This window comes from Camelus bactrianus, chromosome 33 (genome assembly GCF_048773025.1).
Source record: "Camelus bactrianus isolate YW-2024 breed Bactrian camel chromosome 33, ASM4877302v1, whole genome shotgun sequence".
NCBI classification, from domain to species: Eukaryota; Metazoa; Chordata; class Mammalia; order Artiodactyla; family Camelidae; genus Camelus; species Camelus bactrianus.
The window spans coordinates 15,951,394-15,975,747 of NC_133571.1; the positions used below are offsets into that span (position 1 = coordinate 15,951,394).

At 45.6% G+C, this 24,354-nt stretch overlaps 1 protein-coding gene across 1 annotated transcript in view; it reads left to right on the top strand.

Annotated features, from left to right (window-relative positions):
• The window catches only part of SORL1 (sortilin related receptor 1), a 147,542-nt gene that overhangs the window by 40,980 nt on the left and 82,208 nt on the right, over positions 1-24,354 (top strand). Inside the window, exons 7-12 of the mRNA XM_045504513.2 lie at positions 5,422-5,523; positions 6,548-6,717; positions 11,918-12,110; positions 14,690-14,807; positions 14,957-15,030; positions 21,164-21,252. Of these exons, the coding sequence (XP_045360469.2) occupies positions 5,422-5,523; positions 6,548-6,717; positions 11,918-12,110; positions 14,690-14,807; positions 14,957-15,030; positions 21,164-21,252 (746 nt within the window). The remainder of the gene's footprint in view (positions 1-5,421; positions 5,524-6,547; positions 6,718-11,917; positions 12,111-14,689; positions 14,808-14,956; positions 15,031-21,163; positions 21,253-24,354) is intronic.

Genomic DNA, 24,354 nt, shown 5'->3' on the forward strand with positions numbered 1-24,354 from the left:
TTAATGATGTTGAGCATCTTTTCATGTGCTTGTTGACCATCTGTATGTCTTCTTTGGAGAGATGTCTGTTCAGGTCTCCTGCCCATGTTTTGATTTGCTTTGCTTGTTTTATTTGAGGTGTATGAGCTGTTTGTATATTTTGGAAATTAGTCCCTTGACGGTCGCATCATTTGCAAATATTTTCTCCCATTCTGTAGGTTGTCTTTTCATTTTGTTGATGGTATCCTTAGCTGTGCAAAAGCTTTTAAGTTTAATTAGATCCCATTTGTTTATTTGTGCTTTTATTTCCTTTACTGTAGGATCTGGTTCAAAAAATATATCGCTGTGATTTATGTCAGTGTGTTCCGCCAATGTTTTCCTTTAGGAGTTTTATAGTATCTGGTCTTACATTTAAGGCTTTAATCCATTTTGAGTTTATTTTTGTGTATGGTGTTGGAGAATGTTCTAATTTCTGTCCTTCACATGTCCAGTTTTCCCAGCACCACTTACTGAAGACTCAGGAACAGTTTCCAATGACTATTGTGTGTGGGGGGTGTGTGTGTGTATGGGCCACACTTTGCTGTTTGCTTATCATTTTTTGTTGTTGTTGAAAACCGGACATTTTAAGTGATACAATGTGGCAACTTCTCATATCAGAATAACCCCTTCCAGGGTTTTTTGTTGTTGCCGTTTGTCAGTATTACTGCTGTTGCATTTTTTTTTTTGTATTGTTTTTGCGTTTCCTGCATTAATTTTGTGAAGTTCGCGTCCTTCGCTGGGTATGGCCACTGAAGTACTGACCAGAAGTGGTCAGCTAGTGATTGGACAGAGAAGATGTCCTTAAATGCTTTGAACCGTTAGTCTGGCAGCCTCTGCTGAGGGCCTCTGAGTGTGTGCTGGGGAGTCTGCCTTCCGTGCCGCCTGCAACTTGCCTTAGCCTTCACGTCTCGTTTGCGTAGGGTCTCGCGGTTATTAGCAGCACGTGAGGGATCAGGCCCTTCCGGTTCTTTCCTGAGTGCACGCGCAGCCCTCACGCGTGTGACCGTGTACGTTCCCTGGAGTATTTCAGAGCTTATCAAAGCCTCGTGAGGACATCGTCTTCCCCTTATTTTCCTTTTCTGCTTTTTAATTCGCCTTTTGTTAGGTCCAGGTGGTAATGTGTCTGTGGCAGCTGTGGTGATAAAACACTTGCCCCTGGTGACTGTTTCCCGTAAATCCCCTGGCTCTAGGTCTGTTTGTCCAGGGAGCTGAGTCAGGTGATGTACAGAGAAGGCCTGAGAGTGCAGCTTTCAGACGAGTCACCAGGCAGGTCGGACGCTGACAGTCCTCTGGCCGTGGGGCGTTTGGGAGGCTCCAAACCTGTTCTCTCCTCTCCGGCGGCTCCCGGGCTGCTGGTTTTCACAGCTCCTGCAGCTGTGAGGCCGTGGGTTTCCAGGCTACCACCGAGCTAGGGAGGAAAGGGATGGGTCAGGACAAGTTAAAGTATCGCCAGGCTGGCTCTCCTTGCCGAGCCCCAGTCATTGTCTTGAGTAAGTGCTCCTTGGGCTTTTGCAAGCCTGTGTTTAATTTTCAGGATTCTGAAAAAGTTGATTTTGAGAGTTCTTTCTTGTGAGTGTTCTTGTTGCTTTTATGGATGAGTGGACCTGCAGAGTCCCTTCCTTACTCAGCCATGCCAGACGTGCTTTCCATTAATATTAACTTTGCAAACTTTTGATTATAGTCATTTTCAAATCTGCATCAAAGAACAGTTTGTACTGGTAGGACCTCCCTTGTGCCCTCATTCAGTCTCAATATTACCTATGTTGGCTAATCGCTTTTCAGCTGTCTGCATGCTCCTAAGTTTTTTTTTCTGGGCTATTTTGAAGCAACTCCCAGATATATCATTTCCTCTGTGAATAATTAGGTATACACAGTGTGAACGTGGGAGATATTTTGCTGAAGCTTTGTTACTGTTTCGAAAGGTGGCAGTGAATGCAGCAGCCCTGGTGCTTCTGGACTGGTATCTTTGTCCACCACCTGTCTTGGGGTCCCTCATTTCTCTCACCAGTTTTCTCTGTGAAACTTTTCGTTGACTAAGTCATTATGACATCCTTTGGCCTTCCCTTGGCCAGAATATGTCATTTATTTAATTCTTTTCTACTCTTTCCTCCTGCCCTTTCTTTTCTTTTTGCTATTGACAGAATCTCAGACAAGAATGTAAATGGACTCTCTGAAATACAAATTATTCTGATTCTTACATTAATTTTTATTTACTTGTCAGAAATGAAAACACCAGGGGCAGGGAAATAGCCCAGTGGTGGAGTGCATGCTTAGCATGCTTGAGATCCTGGGCTCAATCCCCAGTACCTCCATTGAAAAAAAAGAAAGAAAAACACCAAATGAAAAAAAATCGTATTATAAATATTCAGGCCTGATAATATTGGCATAAATTAGAGCATTTAAATAATTCCCAGTTGTTGGTGAAGTTATGTGTGCTGGCAGATGTGTTAAGTGGTGTAGCCTTTCAGGAAGGCCATTCACGCTCTCTATCAAAAATAAAGATTTGACCTGGGAATTCTAAGGCTGCATCCTGCAAATATTCTTGTGTAGCTCTGAGAAAAGATAATATATACAAGTACCCTCGTTGAAGAGGACTTCTGGAAATAACCTAAATGGCCATCGGTAGCTGTTAAATGAAAGATGTCTGAGATACATTGTTGATTAAGAAAAAAAAAAGTTAAGTTGTAGAACACTAAGATACTGTTAATGAAAAGAGTTGAGTTGCACAGCAGTATTTCTCTCATGACCTAATTTGTATGTGGAAGAGGAAATTGCCTGTATCAATTTGGCATTGGGTTCAGCTACTGGTAATCGACTGGAAACTGAAGTGGCTTAGCCAAGATGGAAGTTGATTTTTCTCTCACCAGTGCTGCCTGGAGGTGGGCACTCTGTGGCTGGCATGCTGGTGCCCTGGTGTTACCGGGGACCCAGGCCTCTGTCTTTCTGTTCTACCGTCCAAACTAATGATTTCCATTCTCAAGTTTCACTCATGGCCCAAGACATTTGGACTAGCCTTCAAGTCTTCTGGAGTTGGGAGGAATAAGGACAGGCAGAGAGGCCAAAATAGGTCCCCTTCCAGCTGATTCAGTCCCTTTCAGCATCTTACTGAAAAACCCAGTACAATAGCCCTTTTTTATCTCATTGACTGGTACTCGGTCACATGACCACATAGAATTGTACAAAAGGAAGAGAACCTTAATCTTCCTTTGGGGGGCCGTCAGGGTCCTGTTGCCGCAGGGAAGGGATAATGGCTGTTGGGGCAGGTGTAGCTGTGTCTGTCACTGTACACATATGATCACTTGTGATGGGACAGAACATTGCTGAAGGAGTGGCCAAGAGCCAGTGACCAGTAGGCTCTCAGGAGCAGAGCAGGAGCAGAACCTCTGCATTTTTCCCTCCACCTGTCTGCACCATTGAATGTTTTTCACAAGTACGTTTTATTATAATAAAGAAAAACCCAACTAGAACAACAAAACCCATGGCTTATTAAGGAAAGTATTAAGGCCTTACAATACCTCTTATCATCAATAGTGCGCCACAGTTTAATTGGTAATGCGTTTCTTGGTGGTAGTGAAATATTACAATAATGCTTTTGAGAATGTATTAGGAGTGAACCTCATTATCCAGATTTAGGAATAATTCTCTCAGAAGGAAGTGGGATGGATGTTTTGAATATTTAACTAATGATCGGGCCTGAGTGTCACTGAGAAAAACAAGTCCTTTCTAAGATATAATTGCAGTAGGAAGTAGTGAAAAAGCATAAAGCATAAAAAATGTGTTTCACTGATACCTCTGCATTTGTGTATATTCATGAGGATTTATGTTGAATGACTTAAGCAAATCATCTGACCTTTATCCATCGCTCTGAAATTTTATTGACTTCAGGGGGGCTTTTGGAATTTATCCATAGCAGTTTTGCTGGGAACTCTTTTCTCATTCAGGTAATACATACTGTGTTTTTAATAGATCCATCATTTCTGCAGCCCCGCACTGAGTATAAGCTGTTAATGTGGTTTTCAGGGAGCCATTTTGGAAAGGCAGTGTTTTTCACTTCCCAACGTGGCTTCTTTAAAGCCAACTACTTTTAACCAATGTTAGCGGCGGCCTGAAAAAAAATTTTTTGTGCATGTGTGTGTGTGTGTGTGTGCAAGTGTGTGTGTACACACGTATACTCCTGCCCAAATGAATAAAAATAATCTCATCAGCTTGGTGATGAATTTGACCAGCTATTTAATTGTTATATTACAGTTAAGAGAAATTGGTGTGTCCCATGTTCTGTAGGAATTTAACATCTGTCGTAAACTATGGCAGGTCACCCCTTCTGGCTGGGGGCCCAGCCTTCTAATACGGTTCATGATCATCCTGCTTGTGACTTGTGTCCACATGCGGGTGGGTCTCCCTGTCTGTCCTTGGAGATATGCAATGTTTGCCTTCAGCATCTAGTCACATACATGTAGACCTGGAAAAAGCCATGTAGAGCTTTTACAGTGGTTCTTTTATGAATCATTGACCTTCTTGAGAATCTAGTAAAATGTATGTCCCCTCCCTCGCAAAATGAATGAGTTCGTCTGCACAGAAAATGTGCATATATATCTGTATGTGTGTGTATATATATATGTAGGGTCCCTGGACCATTTAAACACATATGCCGTGTCCTGATTCAAGTCAGCATCTCATTTTGTAGATGAATAAACTGGGAGCTAGAGAAATTTAGAGATTTCCTCAGGTGGTAGAGCTTGCTCTTAATCTAGTTCTTTCATACACGTCTTCAAGATTCCAGATGTGGTTTCATCTCTCTGAAATGCAGTGTGATGTGGTCAGCATCCTGTGGAACACTCTGGATTCTACCAAAGAAAACGTATTTTAGCAAAAGACACCTTCATCAATGAGAAGTATTAAAAGATTGAAGAATAGAATCGATGAAAATTTCTTTCCACCCGTGGTACAAATGAAAGCCCTGTGACTCCAGGACCCTCGGGATCTGCAGATAGGAATGGGGTCGAGGGTGTGTTCTGTACGCGTGGTCTGTGGCCGACCTCACCCTGTGGTGGCCTGGGGGCTGCAGGCTCCGCCCACTTGCCTCTTCGGCCCCGTCACCCGGTCCTCTCCCTTTTGCCCTCTGCTTAAGCTTCTGCGTTGTTCATTCCCCTTCCCGGGCTCAAGTTCTCCATCACACCGTTATCCTTTCTCTTCATGGAACATCTGTGGAGCCTCTCATGTCTATTGCACACCAGGCCCATTGACAGCAGCTGTTGCAAAAAATGTGCATTTGTGGTCACGTTCTTGATTTTGTGTTTTTACTAGAATCAGAGGGGTCTGACCTTTCTGTTTCCTCTCTCACTTACTTTGAGTGGCTGTCGTGTGGTACCATTGATTGTTTTTTTCTCCTCTCCTCTTTGGCAGCATCTCTTCGGGAGTCCGCAGCCATCTTCTGTTCAGCTCTGGGTCTCCTTTGGCCGGAAGCCCATGAGAGCAGCCCAGTTTGTCACAAGACATCCTATTACTGTGAGTGGGGTCTGCTGGGAGTGGGTGGGAAGGACTGCTGTTGTCCCATACGGAGGTCGGGGAAGGGGGATGGGGGAGGTCCTTCTCGGGTGGGTATTTGATGAAGGCTCCCTGAAGGCACTTACTAAATAAGTCTCGAGAGGGAACCATGATGCTTTGGGCATCTTGCTCTGCTTTTTCCCTCTTCACTCTTTGAAGTGGAGCTGAATGGGAGCCTTAATTTGGTTTAAGTGGGGAAGGATTGGCAGAGAGGTTTGGAGCCAGAGTCCGGGGGCTCAGTGTGTCAGTGCTGAAGGGATGGGAGGTTAGTGACGGCAGTAGTTAGTTATGAGTACCTGCTGTGTTGCTCACAGAGGGTGAGGGTCCAAAAGAGGATAAGATTTGAGTCTCACCCTTTTAGAAACAGATGAATTAGAGAGCCTGAGAACAGAGCAGAGGAAGATACCACACATAGTCCACGGCCTGACTGTGCAGTATGTGTTGGAAGACAGAGCGATAGGGGAGGTCACGGTGGGCCGGGGTTGTCAGAGAAGTGACCACAGGACGGAGGTGGCATTTGAAGGCCGTGATGCTAGGAGTGGGTGTGACGGGAGGTCAGTGGCTCAGAGGCTTGTGAGACGGAGAACACGCTCGTCAGTTCTTTGCTTTCTCTGTGCTCCACCTTCCTTAGAGAAGACGAGAGGGAGGGAAGTACATGTGAGTCCGTATTGTACTTTGTGCTACTGATCAGGAGACCCCTGATCTACCAAGAGGCTTCTGGGTCATTTGTAGAGTTCTGTGGCATTCTTATTTTATGCTCCACCTGCCGCTGAGGGACCTGCTCCAGCCACATGGCAGCCTCAGGTTCTCCAAAGAGAGGGTCAACCAAGCTTCTTCTCCAGGATTGGGAGGCCTTCCTTGGGCTCCAAGCCCACATTCGTCCCAGGGATGTTTGGAAGTTGTTGCTTTAGGGTGCAGAGGGACAGTCCATGGGGCATAGGCGGTTTTTTTGACTCGTGTCTTTTTTTGACTTTTGATGCCAAAGGAATATTACATCGCAGACGCCTCCGAGGACCAGGTGTTTGTGTGTGTCAGTCATAGTAACAACCGCACCAACCTGTACATCTCAGAGGCAGAGGGGCTGAAGTTCTCCCTGTCCTTGGAGAATGTCCTGTACTACAGCCCAGGAGGGGTGGGCAGTGACACCCTGGTGAGGTAAGGAGACTGTGCGTCCCTCCCGGCTCTCTCATCCCAACACAGCCTCTTGTCGGATGGTTTTCAACAGGAGCCGTACACGTGGACTTACCTGGGGAGCTTTTAGAAACCCTGATACCTGGCACCCATTCCCTGAAGTCACGTAGTATTCAGTTTAGGGTGTCGTGGGGGTGTGAGGGTTTTTAAAAAGCTCCCCAGGTGATTTTTATGTGATGCAGAGGCTGAGCACCGCTGCTCCAGGGGACAGTTAGGGTCACAGCCCCTGTGTCAGTCACCCCTTTGGGTTCCTTTCATTCAGTTGTCTGGTTTTGTGGTCCTGGAGCCTGTGGGAAGGAACACTTGCCAAGTTCCATCAGCTCAGGGCCAGCAGGTGGACGAGGCCGTGAGGCCCTGCCTCCCGGTGACTCTGGCTAACTGACGTCATCACTCTGTTTTTCCCCCAGGAATTGCAAGGTATTTTTCTGTAGTGTCTGTGAAGAGACACCAGCAACATTGATCCTTTATCAGTAACTCGCATGGTCTTGTCGTGCAGTAATGGGCATTCTCTGGGCCGCAAGGAGTCTGGGGGTTGGGAGGGTGGATGCCATGAATCCCTGGGTGGCCTGTGATCCATTAGTGCCACGAGTCCAGTTACCCTCATTTGTCATCCTCCGAAGCAGACTTCTGTGTGTCTGACTGTGATTAGGGTTCCTCTCTTCTCTTGGAAAGAGCTGTCTGGTGGCGCTGGCTGACTGGTCCTCAGTGCAGTCTGGCTCTGAGGCCGTGACACCAGGTCAGAGGGCATGTCGTTGCTGCCCACTGTCCCTCTTCATGGTGCCAGTTCATTCTGTCATCAGTTCACTCAGCAAGCACGCTGCTGCTCGGTGCCCCGTGGTGTTCCCTGCACAGTGGGGAAATCATGTAAACCGCAAGGAAAACTCGGAACAAGGGCCAGGTCTAATTGGGGGAAGACTGTATAAACAAGTGTGTGATCTGTCTGTAATGGTAAGTGCTGAGGAGAGAAATAAAGTGAGATAAGAGGACTGGGGGTTACAAGTGTATAATTTTATATTGGCTGGTCGTGAAAGGCTGCTTCAAGGGGGTGACAGGTGCAGGTGCCTGAAGGAGAGGGCCCGGCACATACCTGCGGAAGACCATTGCAGGTGGAGGGAACAGCATTGCAGGTGGAGGGAACAGCAGGCACAGCGGCTCTGAGGGTGGAACTTTGTTGGTTTATTTTAGGAGCAGAGAGGAGGCCAGAGTGGATCAAACACCTGAAGGAGGGAAGAGAGAATCCAAGATCCAGGAACCAGGAGAGTAGGGCTTAGGTGGCTTGAGGGCATAGAAAGAACTTTATTTTGTGCTTTTAAGCACGACCAGAAGATGGACATCGTTTGATTTAACCTGTTTCATTTTTTTTACACCATTAAAACAAATTTGAATCGCATTATATGAAGAAAAGTGCATAAAACATAAAGGGGCAGTGTTATCAATAATTTTGTCAACACTCACATGACTTATATTTTAAAGATGTCACCCCAGATGCTGGGTGGAAGTTAGACAGCAGACTTCCACGTGTCTGGAGGGGACGAGCGGCAGCGGGGTCTCTCCGTGAGGGTCCTGCACAAATCCAGGCATTGGAGGTTGGCGCTGGCTGGACTCAGGGCAGTGGCAGCGGAGGTGATAGAAAGGGTCAAATTCTGACCATTAGCTGATGTCTTTGCTGATGGATTGGACATTGGAAGGAGACATCAGGGCCCCACTGCTGCTTGACCCCAGCAGCTGGTACAAGGATGGTTCCTCACGGTCAGGGCGGACTGGGCGAGGTGCAGGTGTGGGGAAAAGACCAGGAGTTCCAGTTCGACTTATTAGCCAGGAGATGCCTATTAGCTCTCTGAGCCGAGGACTTCCCGTGTGGTCTCTGATGGTGCCTTTCCACTCCATTTCTTCTCCTTTGGAGGTGCTGCCATCTTTTACTCCTTTTTCTCCCCTGGTACAGATTCACAGGTAATTTATTACCCAGTGTCTTCTAATGCGTATAAACCGTTCCTGCCGTGACTCATCCTCAGGTTGTTCTGGTTTGGTCTGTCGCAGCCCCTGTGGGCTGGTTCCTGTGGCTTTTTAAAAAAAAAAATAATTTATTGCAGTGAAAGTTACATAACATCAGCTTAACCGTTTATTTAAAGTGCACAACTCAGTGGCATTTAGCACATTCACAGTGTTGTGCAACCACCAGCTTTGTCTAATTCCCAAACATTTATATTTTCATTTCCCCCAGAGAAAACGCCTTACCCCTTCAGCAGTTTCTCCCCACTCTTGCCTCCCCCCAGCCCCTGGCAACCACCGGGCTACTTCTATCTCTGTTCTGGCTGTTTCATAGAAATAGAATCCCACCCCAACATCTGACCATTGTGTCTGGCTTTGTTTACTTTGTGTAATGTTTTCAAGGTTTATCCACATGCAATAGCTGTCGATACTTCATTCCTTTTTATGGGTGAGTAATAGTCTCCTTCCTGTTCTATAAGTAAAATGATGAACTGCTATGTCTCAGGTCTATCGTGGACTCATTGTTTTTCACCTTTGAGAGCCTCCAGCTGTGGGGCTGACAAACCACAGCCCCTGTATTTGTCAGCTGTTCAGGATGGAGATGGTGACAGGGCAGAGTAGGAGCCAGAAGCTGCACAGTGCAGCCCCCCAGGAAGTGGGAGCCTCAGTCACGTGGCCACACGGCCACCATAGACAGACAGACGGCCTTACGCAGTTACAGGTGTCCCTCCTGCCTCCCTGACATTAGTGTGGTTGGGACGTTGAAAATAGATTTACGTCAAGATTGATAAACTCAGTTAATGTTTTTTTCTTCAGATTTTATCTCAGGACTGGAGATGTTCAGACATGCTCCCTTGAACAACCTTTGTCATCCATGTCTCCATCACAGTGTGACGAAATGAGAGAATGGTGAATTAGGTTATGTGGGCAGGTGGCTTAAAGAAACCAACAGAACCAAACAGAACCTTGTGTGGTTTTGGAACTAAGCTCTTCTTTGAGCTCATTAGGAACGTATGGTGCCAGGGACCTGGATCTCATTACTTAGAGCCCTGGAGAAGGAGTTCTTACTGGGGCGACCACCTGACCTTGGTAGAGGGTAGCGTCTACACAGATGGGTGGGAGAGACCTCAGGCCTGTGGGGCGTCCCGTGGGGGCCAAGGGGGGCCTCCTGAGCCGCCTGGCAAGGGGAGAAGCTGCGGTGAGAGCCAGTGAGAGAAAACGGAAGACAGCAACTCGGGGGTGTGCTTGGGGTGAGTCAGATTGTGGCGGGGTGGGAGGCGTCAGAGGGGAGGTGCCAGGATGCACCAGGACCTGGAGGCGGAGGAACGTGGGCAGCACAGGGCCCCTGCTCAGATCTAAAAGATTAAACTCCAGGAAAGAGGCCAGGGAAAGGGACAGGGCTCCTCGAAGTGAAACGCAGACCTCCCAGAGGTTTGGGAAGAAGCCAGTACACCCGAGGACGGCGGACCTCAGGGTGATGGGCTCCCGAGCAGGAGAGCCGAGGGACACAGGGCAGGAGGGTGGCAGACCTCGGACTGATTCCCGAGGAAGCAACTGGAAAACAACTAAAACAGACCAAAGGAAGCCCTGGGTGGGCAGAGGTGGTCTCGGCACTGGTACTTCCCTTAGGTCCTCACCCTGTCTCTTGGGCTTGAGTAGCCCTGCCGCTTGCCTGTGCATCTTTGTGTCTGAGGTGGCAGCACAGTCGTGGAGCTCCAGGTTCGTGTGACAGATGGCAGGAAGCCGTGTGCGCTGTGGTTACCCTTTCTCAGAGATCTGTTACGTCTGTAACGTGTGTTCCTGCAGAACTGCTATCCCAGTGAGATCGTAGCGGTCGGGGCCGGGGAGGGTCTTGTTGCTCTGATTCCCTGTTCATAAGCATAACTTCAAGGTTTCCAGAGCCACCCTGGTTAGGGGTACCGCGTCTTCAGGATGGGGTTCTGCTCTGCTCCGTGACACAAACTCTGTGCGATCCTGTCGGATCAGGGTGTTGTTGGCTCATTTGTTGTGAGTATCTGCACAGTGGCCATGGGGCCCCTCAGCTGTGTTCTTACACATGGGCTTAGGTTTAAGCCCCAGCAGCATAATTAGTATCTGGCAAGTTTGGTTTCTTGTTTCCTGTTTGTCAAGGCTCACTGGAAGATTTGGGGTCAGTTTTGTTAGTGGAGAAATAAATGTGCCTCCAACACCGACTTTTCTGTGTTGCGTTCAACATTCTGAACCTCAAGTGAGGAGTGATTGATCAGATGAGCATCTTGCCCTCAAAACTGAAAAAACTAGAATAAATAAAATAAAATCACTTTTTTTTTTAAAAAAGGGCAGATTATTCACCCATAAGAAGGAATGAAATAATGCCATTTGCAGCAACATGGATGGATCTAGAGATTATTATATCAAGTGAAGTAAGTCAGAGAAAGACAAATATATCATATGCTATCACTTACATGTGGAATCTTAAAAAAAAAAAGATAGAAATTCTATTTACAAACCAAAAACAGACTTAACGAACGTAGAAAACAAACTATGGCTACCAACGGGGAAAGAGCGGGGAAGAATAAAATAGGGATTGGGGATTAACAGACACACATTATTACATATAAAATAGATAAACAACAAGGACCTACTGTATAGCACAGGGAACTACATTCAATTTCTTATAATAACATAATGGAAAAGAATATGAAAAGAAAAAAATATATGTATAACTAAATCACTTTGCTGTACACCTGCAGCTAACGTTGTAAATCAACTACACGTCAATAAAAAATTAAAGGGAAAAAAAGAATGAAGTACTGATACAACGTGGATGAACCCTGAAAACATGGTGCTGAAGGAAAGTAACCAGATACAAAAGGTCACATATTGTATGATTCCATTTACATGAAGTGTCCACAATACGCAAATCCATAGAGACAGAAAACTGATCAGTGGTTGCCAGCACCTGGGATGGGGAGGAAACGTGGGGAGTAACTGCCCGTGAGTACACGGTTTCCCTGCGGGGTGATGACAATGCCCTGAAACTACACGGTGATGATCGTTGCATAACATCGGGAAGGTACTTAGTGCCACTGAATTGTGTACTTTAAAACGGTTAAATTTTATGTTATTAAAAATAAAAACATACCAAGCAAATGATGAGTTCAAGTTCACAGCCGTTTATTTTCTCTTATTGTAGGTATTTTATGAATGAACCATTTGCTGACTTTCACCGCGTGGAGGGGTTGCAGGGGGTGTACATTGCTACTCTGATTAATGGCTCCATGAGCGAGGAGAACATGAGATCCGTCATCACCTTTGACAAAGGGGGAACCTGGGAATTCCTTCAGGCCCCAGCCTTCACGGGATACGGAGAGAAAATCAACTGTGAGGTACAGAGGCTTTACTCTTGTTTGGATTTTTAATAGACGCTCTTAGCTGTAGGTCTCCCCTTACAGTTCCCAAACTCTGCACCGAGACACCCTGGGGTACGGTAGTGAACTCACGGGGCGCCATGGGGTATTTTAAGTTTTCGAAGGAAATAGCGCAGTGCTTGACGTCTGTTGGTCACCATGTGAGTTACCACTGTCTTGAGTTAGTTTCACAGTTTGAGCTTTAGCTCATGCTGTCTGTCTTTTGATGACATGTCTTTGTGAAGCTGCATTCTTGGCAGTTGATGTGATAAAGAGCAAGTGAAAAAATCAGAGTGGGGCAGGAAATGACGGTGGGTGGTATCTGATGAGATCCCAAAAAGCCGTGCAGCACCTAACAGGTGTCCACATCCTCTTACTAAGTGATGAGTGACTGTGGTTATTTATGAAGGAAATAAAAATTGTATGTTTTCTTTCCATTTATATATACATACACAAATACATGTACACACTATTATTTTGATCTGTGACTAAGTTTCTAAGTTTTCAGGACATATATTTACTAAGTTGTTTGGACTTAACTATGTTAAAAAAATTACTATTTCTTCTGGCCTGAGGCTGCTATTAAAAAAAAAAATTACTGAGACACCAATTGTGCCGTGAACCAAGACAGTTCAGAAACCCTCGCCGTAAGTAATTATTTCTGCAGAACATCTTTTAAAGTTCTTCCCTGTATATAGGTTAGGATTCTACAGTTTTTCCTCTCTGTGACTTCATCAGAAGAGCTCATGATACTAAAATGTGCTGTTTGGCCCCATTAAGAATTCCCATTCTCCCAAGCAGCTCCTTCCTTTTCCCTCGGGAGATGTGTGGCTTGTGTTCCCTGCTTTATGTAACACCCCTCACCTCCACTCTCATTTCTCTAGGGGACCTAGGGTGTGTCAAGTAGGTGGGCAGAAGGAACTTGGTTGGGAGAAAAAAGCAATAGTTCTCATTTCTGGAGAAGCCATAACATTTTTATTAGACAATTACCTGATCTCTTGGATTTTCGAATTTTGTTTGTCCACGGTGGTGAAATATATTGACTCTCCTACATGCTGTATCTGTGGCCCTTGGGAAAATTATTTTGGAGACTCTTGATCTTGGATGCCCTTCTTGACTTTTCTTCCCTGTTGGGCAGCAGGTCTGGGCTTACCGCACCACGTCTAGCTTGGGAGAGAGGCAGGGTGCAGGTAGCTACAGGCAAACACCAAGATGCCATTCCTTCACTGCAGGACGTGGGTGGGGGTCTAAACCTTGGTTTAATAAAATGAGTGGGATTGTTTAAACTGAGCTCCTTGTACCCCTGACCGATCAGTTTATTTATGAACTGGACAACAGTTAGTCATCAGCTTTTAGTTTCTACTTCTGATTTTAGGTGGTGACAGAAAAGGCGAATTGGCAGATATTTCTTGGAGACCCACCTGAATTTACTCCAGTTTTCACTTGCTAAACTTTGCTGGTAGCAAGATGGATATTTGTTAGGGAGATCCTTGCGTTAAAAAAAAAAAGTGTATCTAACAGAGAGTGTCAGTTTTTACCTGTAACGTAAGCACAAATAGACGTAGCCTGTCTAGAACACTGGACGAGGCTAAAGAACGTTCGACAGTCCCTTTCTGGCCAGGAGAGTCGGGCATGACCCTAGAGCAAAAGGGTTGTTTGCAGAACTATTAAAATCTGAACCTAAGTGATGGAGGCCAGTTGGAATAACTTGAGGTCCTTGCCAAGGACACCGGTAGACTTTTTGTACAAATGTGGACTACTTCAAAATGTTTAATGTGGATCTTTCGGTGTTTATGTATCTCCTAGGTTGTACATGTGGGAGGTTATCAGTGAGGCTTTCTGACTTCTGAGTGTTAGTTTTTCCTCTGACGGAATTGCTTGAATACTATTTGAAATACGTCTCCACTGACTTAGAAAATAAGTAATATGAAATCATTTTGTTTGTCTTGCGTTGTGAGTCCCACGAGAAAGAACCTATAGGTAACCTGGGGAGAAAGAGTGGTAACTCTCTGTCTGCTAGCGTTGGCATGGATCCTTCCTGCCTTCCTTCCTTCCTTCCTTCCTTCCTTTGTTTCCTTCTTTCCTTCTTTCTCTCTTTCTTTCTTCTCCTTCCTTCCTTTTCTTTTTTTTTTTTTTTGCATTTTAAATATATCTCTATTGAAGTACAGTCGATTCACAATGTTGTGTCCATTTCTGTTTCGTGTACAGCACGAATACTTCAGTCACGTGAGAACATACATGCATTCATTTTCATAGTCTTCTCCATCATAGGTTAACCAGGCACGGATTTCTGATTGCTGTTCTCCGAGAGCCTCAGAAGGAATTTTTACGAGGATTTTTCTCTTTTTCCCAATGAGAGGCATTTTCCTGGTTCCGACGGTCACATCCACCTTGGGAGGGTGGGATGTGGGGACAGCGGGCTGTGGCTCTCTTTTCCTTTGGGCTGGTCTTCTTCCTCTGGGCTACCCGCAGCACTGGTGCAACAGGGTGCAGTGTTCGGAGGGAGGTGGAGATGGCGTGTCCTGTGCTGACGGTGCCTGGAACTTGTGTCCCCGCAGCTCTCGCAGGGCTGCTCCCTCCACCTGTCCCAGCGGCTCAGCCAGCTGCTCAGCCTCCAGCTGCGGTGGATGCCCATCCTGTCCAAGGAGTCGGCGCCCGGTCTCATCATCGCCACGGGTAAGCCGGCCTTGCTGGGGCTCCCCGCCGGGTGGACCGCCGGCACCTGCGGCAGTCAGCGCTGTCTGCGGTTTGCTGGGCGACTTGGAATTCCTGCATTCGCTGACATATTCGTGAAATGAAAAATAATCACTCTTCTTGCACTTTAGGTTCGGTGGGAAAGAACTTGGCAAGCAAGACGAACGTGTACGTCTCTAGCAGCGCAGGAGCCCGATGGCGAGAGGTCAGCCCCTCCTGCCCTCCCCTGTTCCTGGCTGTGTGAGGACCTGGCTGGTGCCTCCATGTGTCAGGGACCCACGTGGCCAGTGGTGGAGGCCAGCGATGCCCATCGTGATGATAAACTATAGAGGGTACCCAGAGCCCCGCAGCTGCACCCATTCATATTCCCACCCTGCAACATGGGCTCGTGATTTTGCCAAAAATGTTTTTTTGAATCAAAAACAGCCTTTTTTTTTTTTTTTCAACAACTGTGAATTTGGGTAAATATTCTGAGATTGTTAAGTTCCATGAGGATAAGGCAGTGTCTGATCCATCCCTTCTTTACTCCTGGGACCTGGCAGGGACATCTGGGGCTCAGGAAGGCTTTGCAGACTCTGTTGGCAAACTGTAATGTGGTTGTCATGGCGTCAGGTCTGAACCTGGTTCCGCCCTTCCTTTTGCATATGAGCCAGGTCGAAGTCAAGCCTCTCCTCCCTGGGCCGTACTGTGCAGGAACTTCCCCTCATTCTGTGCTGTGGAGGAGGGCCGTTTCTGCCTTAAGGTTCTGTAACTAATTTAAAGGCTCCTTAGGACCTGGTGATACGGGTTCTGAAGGTGGAGCTCATTCTCTTGTCCTGAAATACTAACTCAGCCTTGGACATTTGAGAACTCCCAAACTTGCTTTTAAAAAAAAGGTACTTTTCCACCAGCCTCCCATGACTTGCACACATCTGCTCTCATTCCGTGGGGGCTGCTTTCAGTGATGCTCTGCTGGCCGTTCAGGGAGCCACCAGGGTAGAACTCAGAGGTCTCCCACAGGCCACGCTTGGTGCCTGGAGGGCTGTGGGGCTCTCACAAGAGCCGGCAGGTCGCTTCCAGCCTCGCGGGGCTCTTACTGGAAATGCAGCATGTACACTTTCACATCAAAATACGCAGTGTGTGAAGCGATAATAATACACGACATTTGTCTGGCTCTGGGCAGTCGACAGAGACCTGTCACGTGCCTCACCCCACTTGAGGTGGCATTCCTCCCGCTGACAGATCCGGGACCCAGGTGTGTGTGTGTGTGTGTAAATTCAGGCCTATACAGTACGGTAGAGAATATAATTATGTATTCGGGTGAAGGAGCTTGTTAAGGCCGGGGTAGTCAAAAAGCGTGAACAGGTTGGAATTTGGGGACATCTGTGTCCCGCTCCTGTGGGAAAGGTTGGGCAGCGGCTTTCCTCTTCCCTGGAGCCGGACATTCCTTGTGAAATTGGGTGTTCTCGCCTCTGCGGGTAGGCCTGTGGTTTGTTTGTGCCCTCTGATGTTGGTGGAATCTGGGATTTGAACATCTGCAAGCAATTTCCTTCTGGGGAGAAAGCAGGGTCTTGTTCCTCCTCCAGTGAAGTGGTGTCGTCTGGCTGGTGCTGGGGCAGCTGTCAGTGCCTCCCGCCGGGCAAGCAGCCACTGCACAAGGGACCTTGTTTTTGGAAATAGCAGGGAGCTAATGAGGGGATAAAAAGGTTGAGCTTGTCTATGGGAGCGGGCATCTGAGGTCCCGCGGGCAGCCTTCTCTTTAGAGGGAAAGTCTCGGGGGTGTGAGACGGGTAGGTGGTGGCCGGGGGCAAGGAAATGGGATGCAGGCCATGGCTGCTGCCTGGAAAACTGATCACTGTCTTCTTGTTCCCCTTTTACTAATGAGTTGTGCCAATTCTCTGATCCTAAGTCCCTTCCTTGTACATTTTGTTTTAAACTACTTTATTGAGGCACATGGACACAGGGTAAATGGCACACATTTAAAGTGTTTAATTTGATCAAAATTGATCAGCATGACTATGCCTTTGACCGACACCACAATTAAGGCAACAAACAGTCCCATCACCCCCCGCAGCGTCCCTGTGCCCCTTTGTCATCCATCTCTCTCTCTCCACCCTCCTCCCTGCCAGAGTGTTAGTTAGCATTTGCTGGGATTCTGTGTACAGGGGCTCATCCAGCACACAGTCTTCTGGCCTGCTTTCTGTCACTCACCATGAGGATTTTTGAGGTCCATTCGCTTTGTTCCATGCGTCAGTGATTCTTTCCTTTTTTTATTATTGATTAGTATCCCCTTGTGGGGACATTCCACCGTTTCTTTATCCATTCACCTGTTAATAAACACTCTAGTTTTTGCTGATGACAAATACAGTTGTTACAAACATTTACTTACATAGTGTTTAGGTGGACATACATTTTTTTATGTCTCTTGAGTAGATTCTGCAGAAAGGAATGACTGGGCTACTTGGTGGGTGCTTGTCCGGCTCTTAAAGGAATTACCAAATTGTTTTAAAATATCAGATTGTTTCCCAAAGTGGATGTGATATTTTGCATTTTCACCAGCAGGGTGTGAGAGCTCACTTCAGGTGTGTGCCAGCACTTGGTACGGTCAGGCTTTTTAATTTTAGACATGTTAGTTAAGTGGGTAATGATATCTCTTTGTGGTTTTAAAAAAATTACAAAAAAATTTTTTTAATTAATGAGAGTACTGGGGATTGAACCCAGGACCTTGTGCATGCTAAGCATACACTCTACCACTGAGTGTACTCCCCACTGATTTTGGTTTTAATTGGCTTTTTTTTTTTTTTTTTTTTTTGATGGCTAGTGATGTTGAGCTCATTGGCCATTTAAGAGTCTTCTTTTGTAAAGTGTCTGCTCAGATCTTTTACCATTTTTTAAAGGATTGGGTTATTTGTCATCTTACTGAGCTGTAAGAGGTTTTATGTAAAAAAGTATATTCTGAATTTAAGTCTTTTATATGATACATACAAATTACAAGTATTTTCTCCTAAGTCTGTAGCTGGCTTTTTGTTTGTTTTTTTGTTTTCTTAATGGTGTCTTTTGAAGAGCAAATGTTTTAAATTTTAATGAAGTCTAATTCATGAGCTTTTTCTTCTTTGTTTTATGCCCTTTCTTGTTCTAAGAAAGGTCTGTCCTTCCCAAGATCGCAAAGGTTGTCCATATTGTATTCTTTTACAGGTTCTGTAGTTTTGGGGTTTAGGTTTATGATCCATTTTGAGTTAATCTGTACATCTGGTGTGTGGGATGGGTTGTTACTCATTTTTCTGCACAGAGATTGAGTTGGTTCCTCACCACTTGTTGAAAAGACTTCTCTTCTCCCCATTGAACTGCCTTGGTACCTGTCTGAAAATCAAATGGCCACGTGTATGTGGTCTATTTCAAGACTTTCTATTCTACTCCATTGATCTGTATGTCTGTCTTTTCACCAAAACCAAATTGTCTTGATTATTGAAGACTTATAATAAGGGTTGAGATCAAGTAGGGTAAGTCTTCCAATTTTGTTCTTTTTTTGGTGTGTATATATATATATATATATATTTTTTTTTTTTACTGAAGTATAGTCAGTTTACAATGTTGTGTCAGTTTCTGGTGTACAGCATAATACTTCAGTCATACACAAACATACATATATTCGTTTTCATATTCTTTTTCACCATAAGTTACTACAAGATATTGAATATAGTTCCCTGTGCTCTACAGTATAAACTTGTTGTTTATCTATTTTATATATATTAGTCAGTATCTGCAAATCTCAAACTCCCAATTTATCCCTTCCCACCCCTTTCCCCCCTGGTTACCATAAGTTTATTTTCTATGAATGTGAGTCTGTTTCTGTTTTGTAAATAAGTTCACTAGTCTTTTTTGTTGTTGTTTTTTAGATTCCACATATAAGTGATATAATATGGTATTTTTCTTTCTCTTTTTGGCCCAATTTTGTTCTTTTTGAAAATGACATTGACTTATTCTAGGGCCTTTGTACACCCACACAACATTTGAGAATCATTTTGTCAATTTCTACAAAACCTGTTGGGATCTTGACTGGGATCTTGACAAGGATCACATTGAATATACAGATCAGTGTGGGGAAAACTGACATCTTAATACTACTATTAAGTATTAATACATGGAGTCTTCTGTTCCATAAATGTATATTTCTCCATTTCTTCTTACATTTCTGTTAGCAATATTTTATAGTTTTCAATATGGAGGTCTAATGTATCTTTTGTTAGCTTTGTTCTCAGGTATTTTTAATTTTTTGGCATTGTGGTAAATGGAATTTTCTTTCAAGTTCATTTTTCAAATGTTGCTGTAGTTTATAAGAACACAACTGGCTTTTATTTATTAACCTGGTATTCTGCAACCTGGCTAAAATAATTTATTAGTGTTTTATAGATTCAATATAAGTGATTGTATCATCATCACTTTTGTTTCTTCCTTTCTGATCTTTATGGTTCTTATTTCTCTTTTTCTGTCTTCTTTCTTTTCCCTTCTCTAAAAAATAATAATATGGTACTATGTAATAATGATATATTATGTTAAAGGACAAACTCTTTTCCTTTACTCTCAGAATACTTCTGATACCAAATGTGTGGCGGTTTTCCCATCACAGTAAGCAGTTCTCCAACTCTCCAGACACCAATTGGATGTCCTGCAGTTCATTCATGACACAAACTAACTGGAATTAGCACAAATCCACAGACTAAGGGCTCAACCTCACAAGACTGCCCCCGCCTCACCCTGTATCAGCTGCCAGTTGCAAGTCTCAGGTTGTCACCTGCACTTCTGACTGACCAGCTAGAAGTTGGGGGTTCCCATGACCCACTCTTTGGGTTCAGTAATTTGCTAGAATGGCTGGCAGAACACAGGGAAAGAATTATTTATGTTGACTGGTTTATTATAAAGGCTATTACAAAGGATACAGATGGACAGCCAGATGAAGAGGTCCACTGGACAGGGTCCAGAAGTGTCCTGACCACAGGAACTTCTATCCCTGTAGGGTTGGGGCGTGCCATTCTCCCAGCATAGGGATGTGCGCGCCAGCCTGGAAACTCTCCAGATCCTGCAGTTGAGGGATTGTTTAATCCAGGCTTCATCACATAGGCATGATTATTAACTCACTACCCAGTCCCTCTGCCCTCCTGGGAGGATGGGGTGGGGCTGAAAAATTTTAGCTTCTAATCTCACGTATTCTTTCTGTACAGACCCTCTACTGTCCAAATGCCAACTAATAATCTGGCGGAGATGAGGGTGGATGTAATATTTTGCTCATTTCAAGTGTGTTTTCCTTGTATGTCACGGAGCACGGTTCTAATTACTATTTTAAGGTCTTTGCCAATTCCAGCATTTGGATCATCTTGGAATTGACACCCACTGACTGTCCTTCCCCTTGAGAATTGGAGACATTTAACTGACACGTTTATATGTTGAGTAATTTTCAGTTGCATCCTGGACATGAAATCTTCTGGAGGATGTTGACAGTTTTGTTTTAGTGTGTCATGAACCTGTTTAGATTCCAGTCGTGAGTTCCGTGTTACGTCCTGTGCAAGTGTCGGTTCAGGCTGAAACACCTTCGCTTCACCGGTTTGGGTCTGTTCCACACACGTGCAGTTTCGGGAGTAGGCTGAAACTTACATGAGTCCATACACAGTATCAAAGGATTTATTGTTTCACACTCTCCCCTCTGGAATCCCGTTCGCATTCTCTCCAGCCTGCAGGGGCTTCTTTGCCTGACTCCTTAGGCAGAAACAGTTCCCTCGAAGCTTTAGCCACCTGACTAGAACTGAGGTGTTTCAGACTGGGGTCTTCTCTGGGGGCAAAGTCATGCCAGGAAGATACTGTCGTTTGGCGAGCTTCTCCAGGGTTTAAGTCCCTTTCACAAACTGCCTGATTTTGTTTATTTTTCAGCATCCTCAGGTAGCTGTCTTTTGTATTTTGTCCAAAGTTTTCCCGTGTAACCAGCAGGAAGGATGAGCCGTGGTGGGCTCACCCCATCACAGTAGAACCAGAACTCCAGCTGATTCATTTTTAATCACGGCTTGGTGGGGGTCAGAGATTTGGGTTTGACTCCTGCCTCTGCTGGTGGATAGTCTGCCACTTGAGTAGGAGCTCTGGTTTCTTCATTTGGCAAGGAAATCGGGGTGTGAGACCTTGCCCTGCCCATACTCAGGGTTGTGCGGAGCAGATGAGATAAAGGACGTAAAGTGCTCTGGAGAAGTTGTATTCAGGAGGTGGCATCCCTGTGTGTGTGTGTGTGTGTGTGTGTGTGTACATGTGTGTGTACACGTGTGTGTGGTGTGCCCCCCACCACGGCAGTGCCATCAGCCCCGGCTCTCTCTCCTCAGGCCCTCCCTGGACCTCACTACTACACGTGGGGAGATCATGGAGGCATCGTCATGGCAATAGCCCAAGGCATGGAGACCAACGAGCTGAAGTAAGTGTCTCTGGTCGAGCTTTTTCTTTTAACATCACCCAGTTCTCCCAGAAATTTAAGTCTGCGATTGTAAGTGGGTTCTCTCTCTACAGCACCGTATGACTGACAGCGCAGTTTGTGACTCGGGAAATTACTTAAACTTTCCTTGTTTTATGAAATGGGAGTCATAATTTGTCCTTCCTGTCTCAGTGAAGGACACGTGAAATAATCTTACTGATTCAAAAAAGTACAACTCTATGTAAATATAAATTAATGATGACTAAAAATTAACTAGAGTCTTGTCTTTCTTTGCTTTGTGTGTGACACACAGACTCATAGAATGAGTGACAGTGATTACAATAAATAGCAATGACATAGGAGTGATCATTTCAGAATACATGTTGTGTGATAGCCAAGTAACCTTTACTGTGAATCACTGGGTTTTGGAGTTCTTGCAGATGGACTTGGAAAGGACATTTGGGGTTAATGGCTTCATTTTACAGATGAGAAAACTGAGGTTCGGCAAGGTAAAGTAACTGCCCTAGGTCTCCCAATTTGTTAATAACAGGCAAGACTAGCCCCTCAGGTCTTTAAATTATGTTCCATACTCTTTGCAGTGCCTTCCTCTGAAAAGCAAAAATGTCAAGAGTTAGTAACCTCTGCCTTCTTGAGTCTGATTTTTATCAGAAACAATTGTTTTGTTACTTTTGTCCAAATCAGGACAGAAGTTAATTTTGTTAACATGAGGTCAGGGCAGACTGGCTCTCACTTCTGGTTTTTGAGCTGAACCCAGGAGGTGGATTACAAAAGGAGGGGAGAGGGCTTCTGTAGTCATCTTGTTTGACGCAAGGAAGACAGCTTGCTTTTCCTTTGCTCCTTTTAGAAGCAAGGCCAGCAGCAAACGAGAGGTGGGTGGTTTGAAAAAAGAGATCTCAGACAGCTGGTTTCCCCTGTGGTTAATTGGACATGCGCTGAGCAGCCTGGCCTGGCATCCACGAAGCAGAGAGAAGCAAAGTCCTGGCGTTCTGCGTTGCACCCGGCTGTTCCCTGGTCTGTGCAGCTCTGGGCGGGTGCCTCTTTAGAGCCCGGAGTCAGAAGAAGCCCTGTTTGTGCACAGGACTGTTTGTGTCTACATTTGGATTAGGGTTGGCTCAGCTGAGGACAGTCCCAGAGCACAGTGTGCCCCACACTCAAGTCATCATTTATTTACCCATTAATTTATTAATTCCCACCTCACACACTTCACAAGGGCTGATGGTTCCGGGTGATGTGTATCTAAAGAGAAACAGAAGGTTTTCCTCCACTCTCATGGGGTCCACCCACCACTGGTGAGATACACAAGCAGACAGCGTGATGTTCCGGACGCTGTGTGAGAAGTGCGGTAGGGGGCGTAGTTTGGCTTCCTAGGGGTACATTTCATTCTGTGTATGACAGTCAGGCTGCAGAGACAGTTCCCGATTTTCCCGGCTTGACTCTTCTCCAGGGTGCATTTGCATTCCAGGCGGGCTTCTCTGAGTGTTTAGCATGATTCTGGTCCTCTTACACCATCTGTCGGTACATATGTGCTCGGGAACGCGGCGGCGTGGCCAGCCGGCTGGCTGGAGCAAAACATGATCAGGAAAATAGACCTGCTGCCAGGAAGTCACAGTGCCCTCCCCAGACATTTAACAGTGACTCTGGGGCTGCTGACTTCAGGGATGTGGGCACTCTAACATTCCTTGATTTGTGCAGGTCATTTGGAGGTGTCTGTATGATTCAGATAAAGCATTTGCAAATAGGAAAATATATCCAGGACTCCTGCTGACGGGGGCACGTGCCCCAAATATCAGCCCAAGCTTGGCCGAATCTGTGTAGCGTAGCCACCTGGCATTTATTCAGTACGTTGCTCAGAGTTTTTTGGTTTTTGGTTTTTTTTTTGCTTCTACTGGTCTGCTTTTGACCTGGGCTATCCGTTTCATCAGAAGAGAAACGGGAAATAATATTGTAATTAGTTCAGATCCTCAAGACCACATGAGTGGAGGTTGCTTCTGTCCCAACTGGATTTTTGTTACTGATCAAGGGCTTCAGACCTTCCAAAGTCTGGTCTCCCCAGCCGCAGCCATCCTGCTCTCCTCCTTTGAGTCTCGTAGCGTTGATCGGCCATCTCATTGATTTGGCACTTGTCACATACCACCTCCTTTTGTTACTTACCTTTTCATTATGTGCCTGAATTCCTCAACTCATTAGGCAACAAAAATCCAGTTGAACATGTTTGATTGTTCAGTAAATAGGTCATGTACACTTAGTCTTCCAAGATTGCTTTTTTTTCTCCCCCCTGATTTGTAATACTCAAAGGGGTCGGGTAGTGTGGCCACGGCACAGCCCCAGCGGTAGGGGACGCTCCCGTTGTGCTCTGTTGTCAAGGACAATGCCTGGAGCTCAAACATGAGTGGCAGGGCCCTGGATGTTTGCAAGCTGTTGAGACTGGGACTGTCAGGCGTTCAGGCCCACGCTGGATGGGACTTGAACGTGGATCTGTTAGGCAGCGTTTCAGGTCAGTTACACAAACATTTGTTGCATCTCCACGATGAGCCAGATGTTGTTCTAGCAACCGAGGGTGCAGAAGTGAGCGAGGCGTCCTTTGGGAGCTGCCCGGTCCCACTGTGGCTCTGGGATGTTTCTGAGCCAGCCGGTGGGAGAGACCGGAGAAGGACTTGTTAAAAAATGGAGCTTCTGACCCAAAGCTTACCCACCATTAGGAAGGAAGTGGGTAAATTCAGTAACTCTCGTAAGAGGTTTAGTGGGGATGGAGGTGGGAACATTGCTTAGAGTAGGAATTAAATTTTGGGTTTTTTTTTTTTTTTTTTGGTTCTTTTAAATTATTCATATCTTTCTGTCCCTGATTAGCACAGTTAAGTAAGAGTTCACTGTTACGTGCTTCAGCTTCTGCCTTGATTCTCCACCGAGGCTGTTTTCTTTGTTGTTGTTAATTGAAATTGAGTAAGTGGAACGCTTTGCTGGGCCCCTGCATATGTATGTCTGAAATGAGTAAATAAGAACCTCTTCGGGGAGCCCCTGACACCTTCGTTCCGCATGCTGTGGCCGGGAGCCTACCCAGGGGATGCAGTGCTCTTCAGAGAAGGG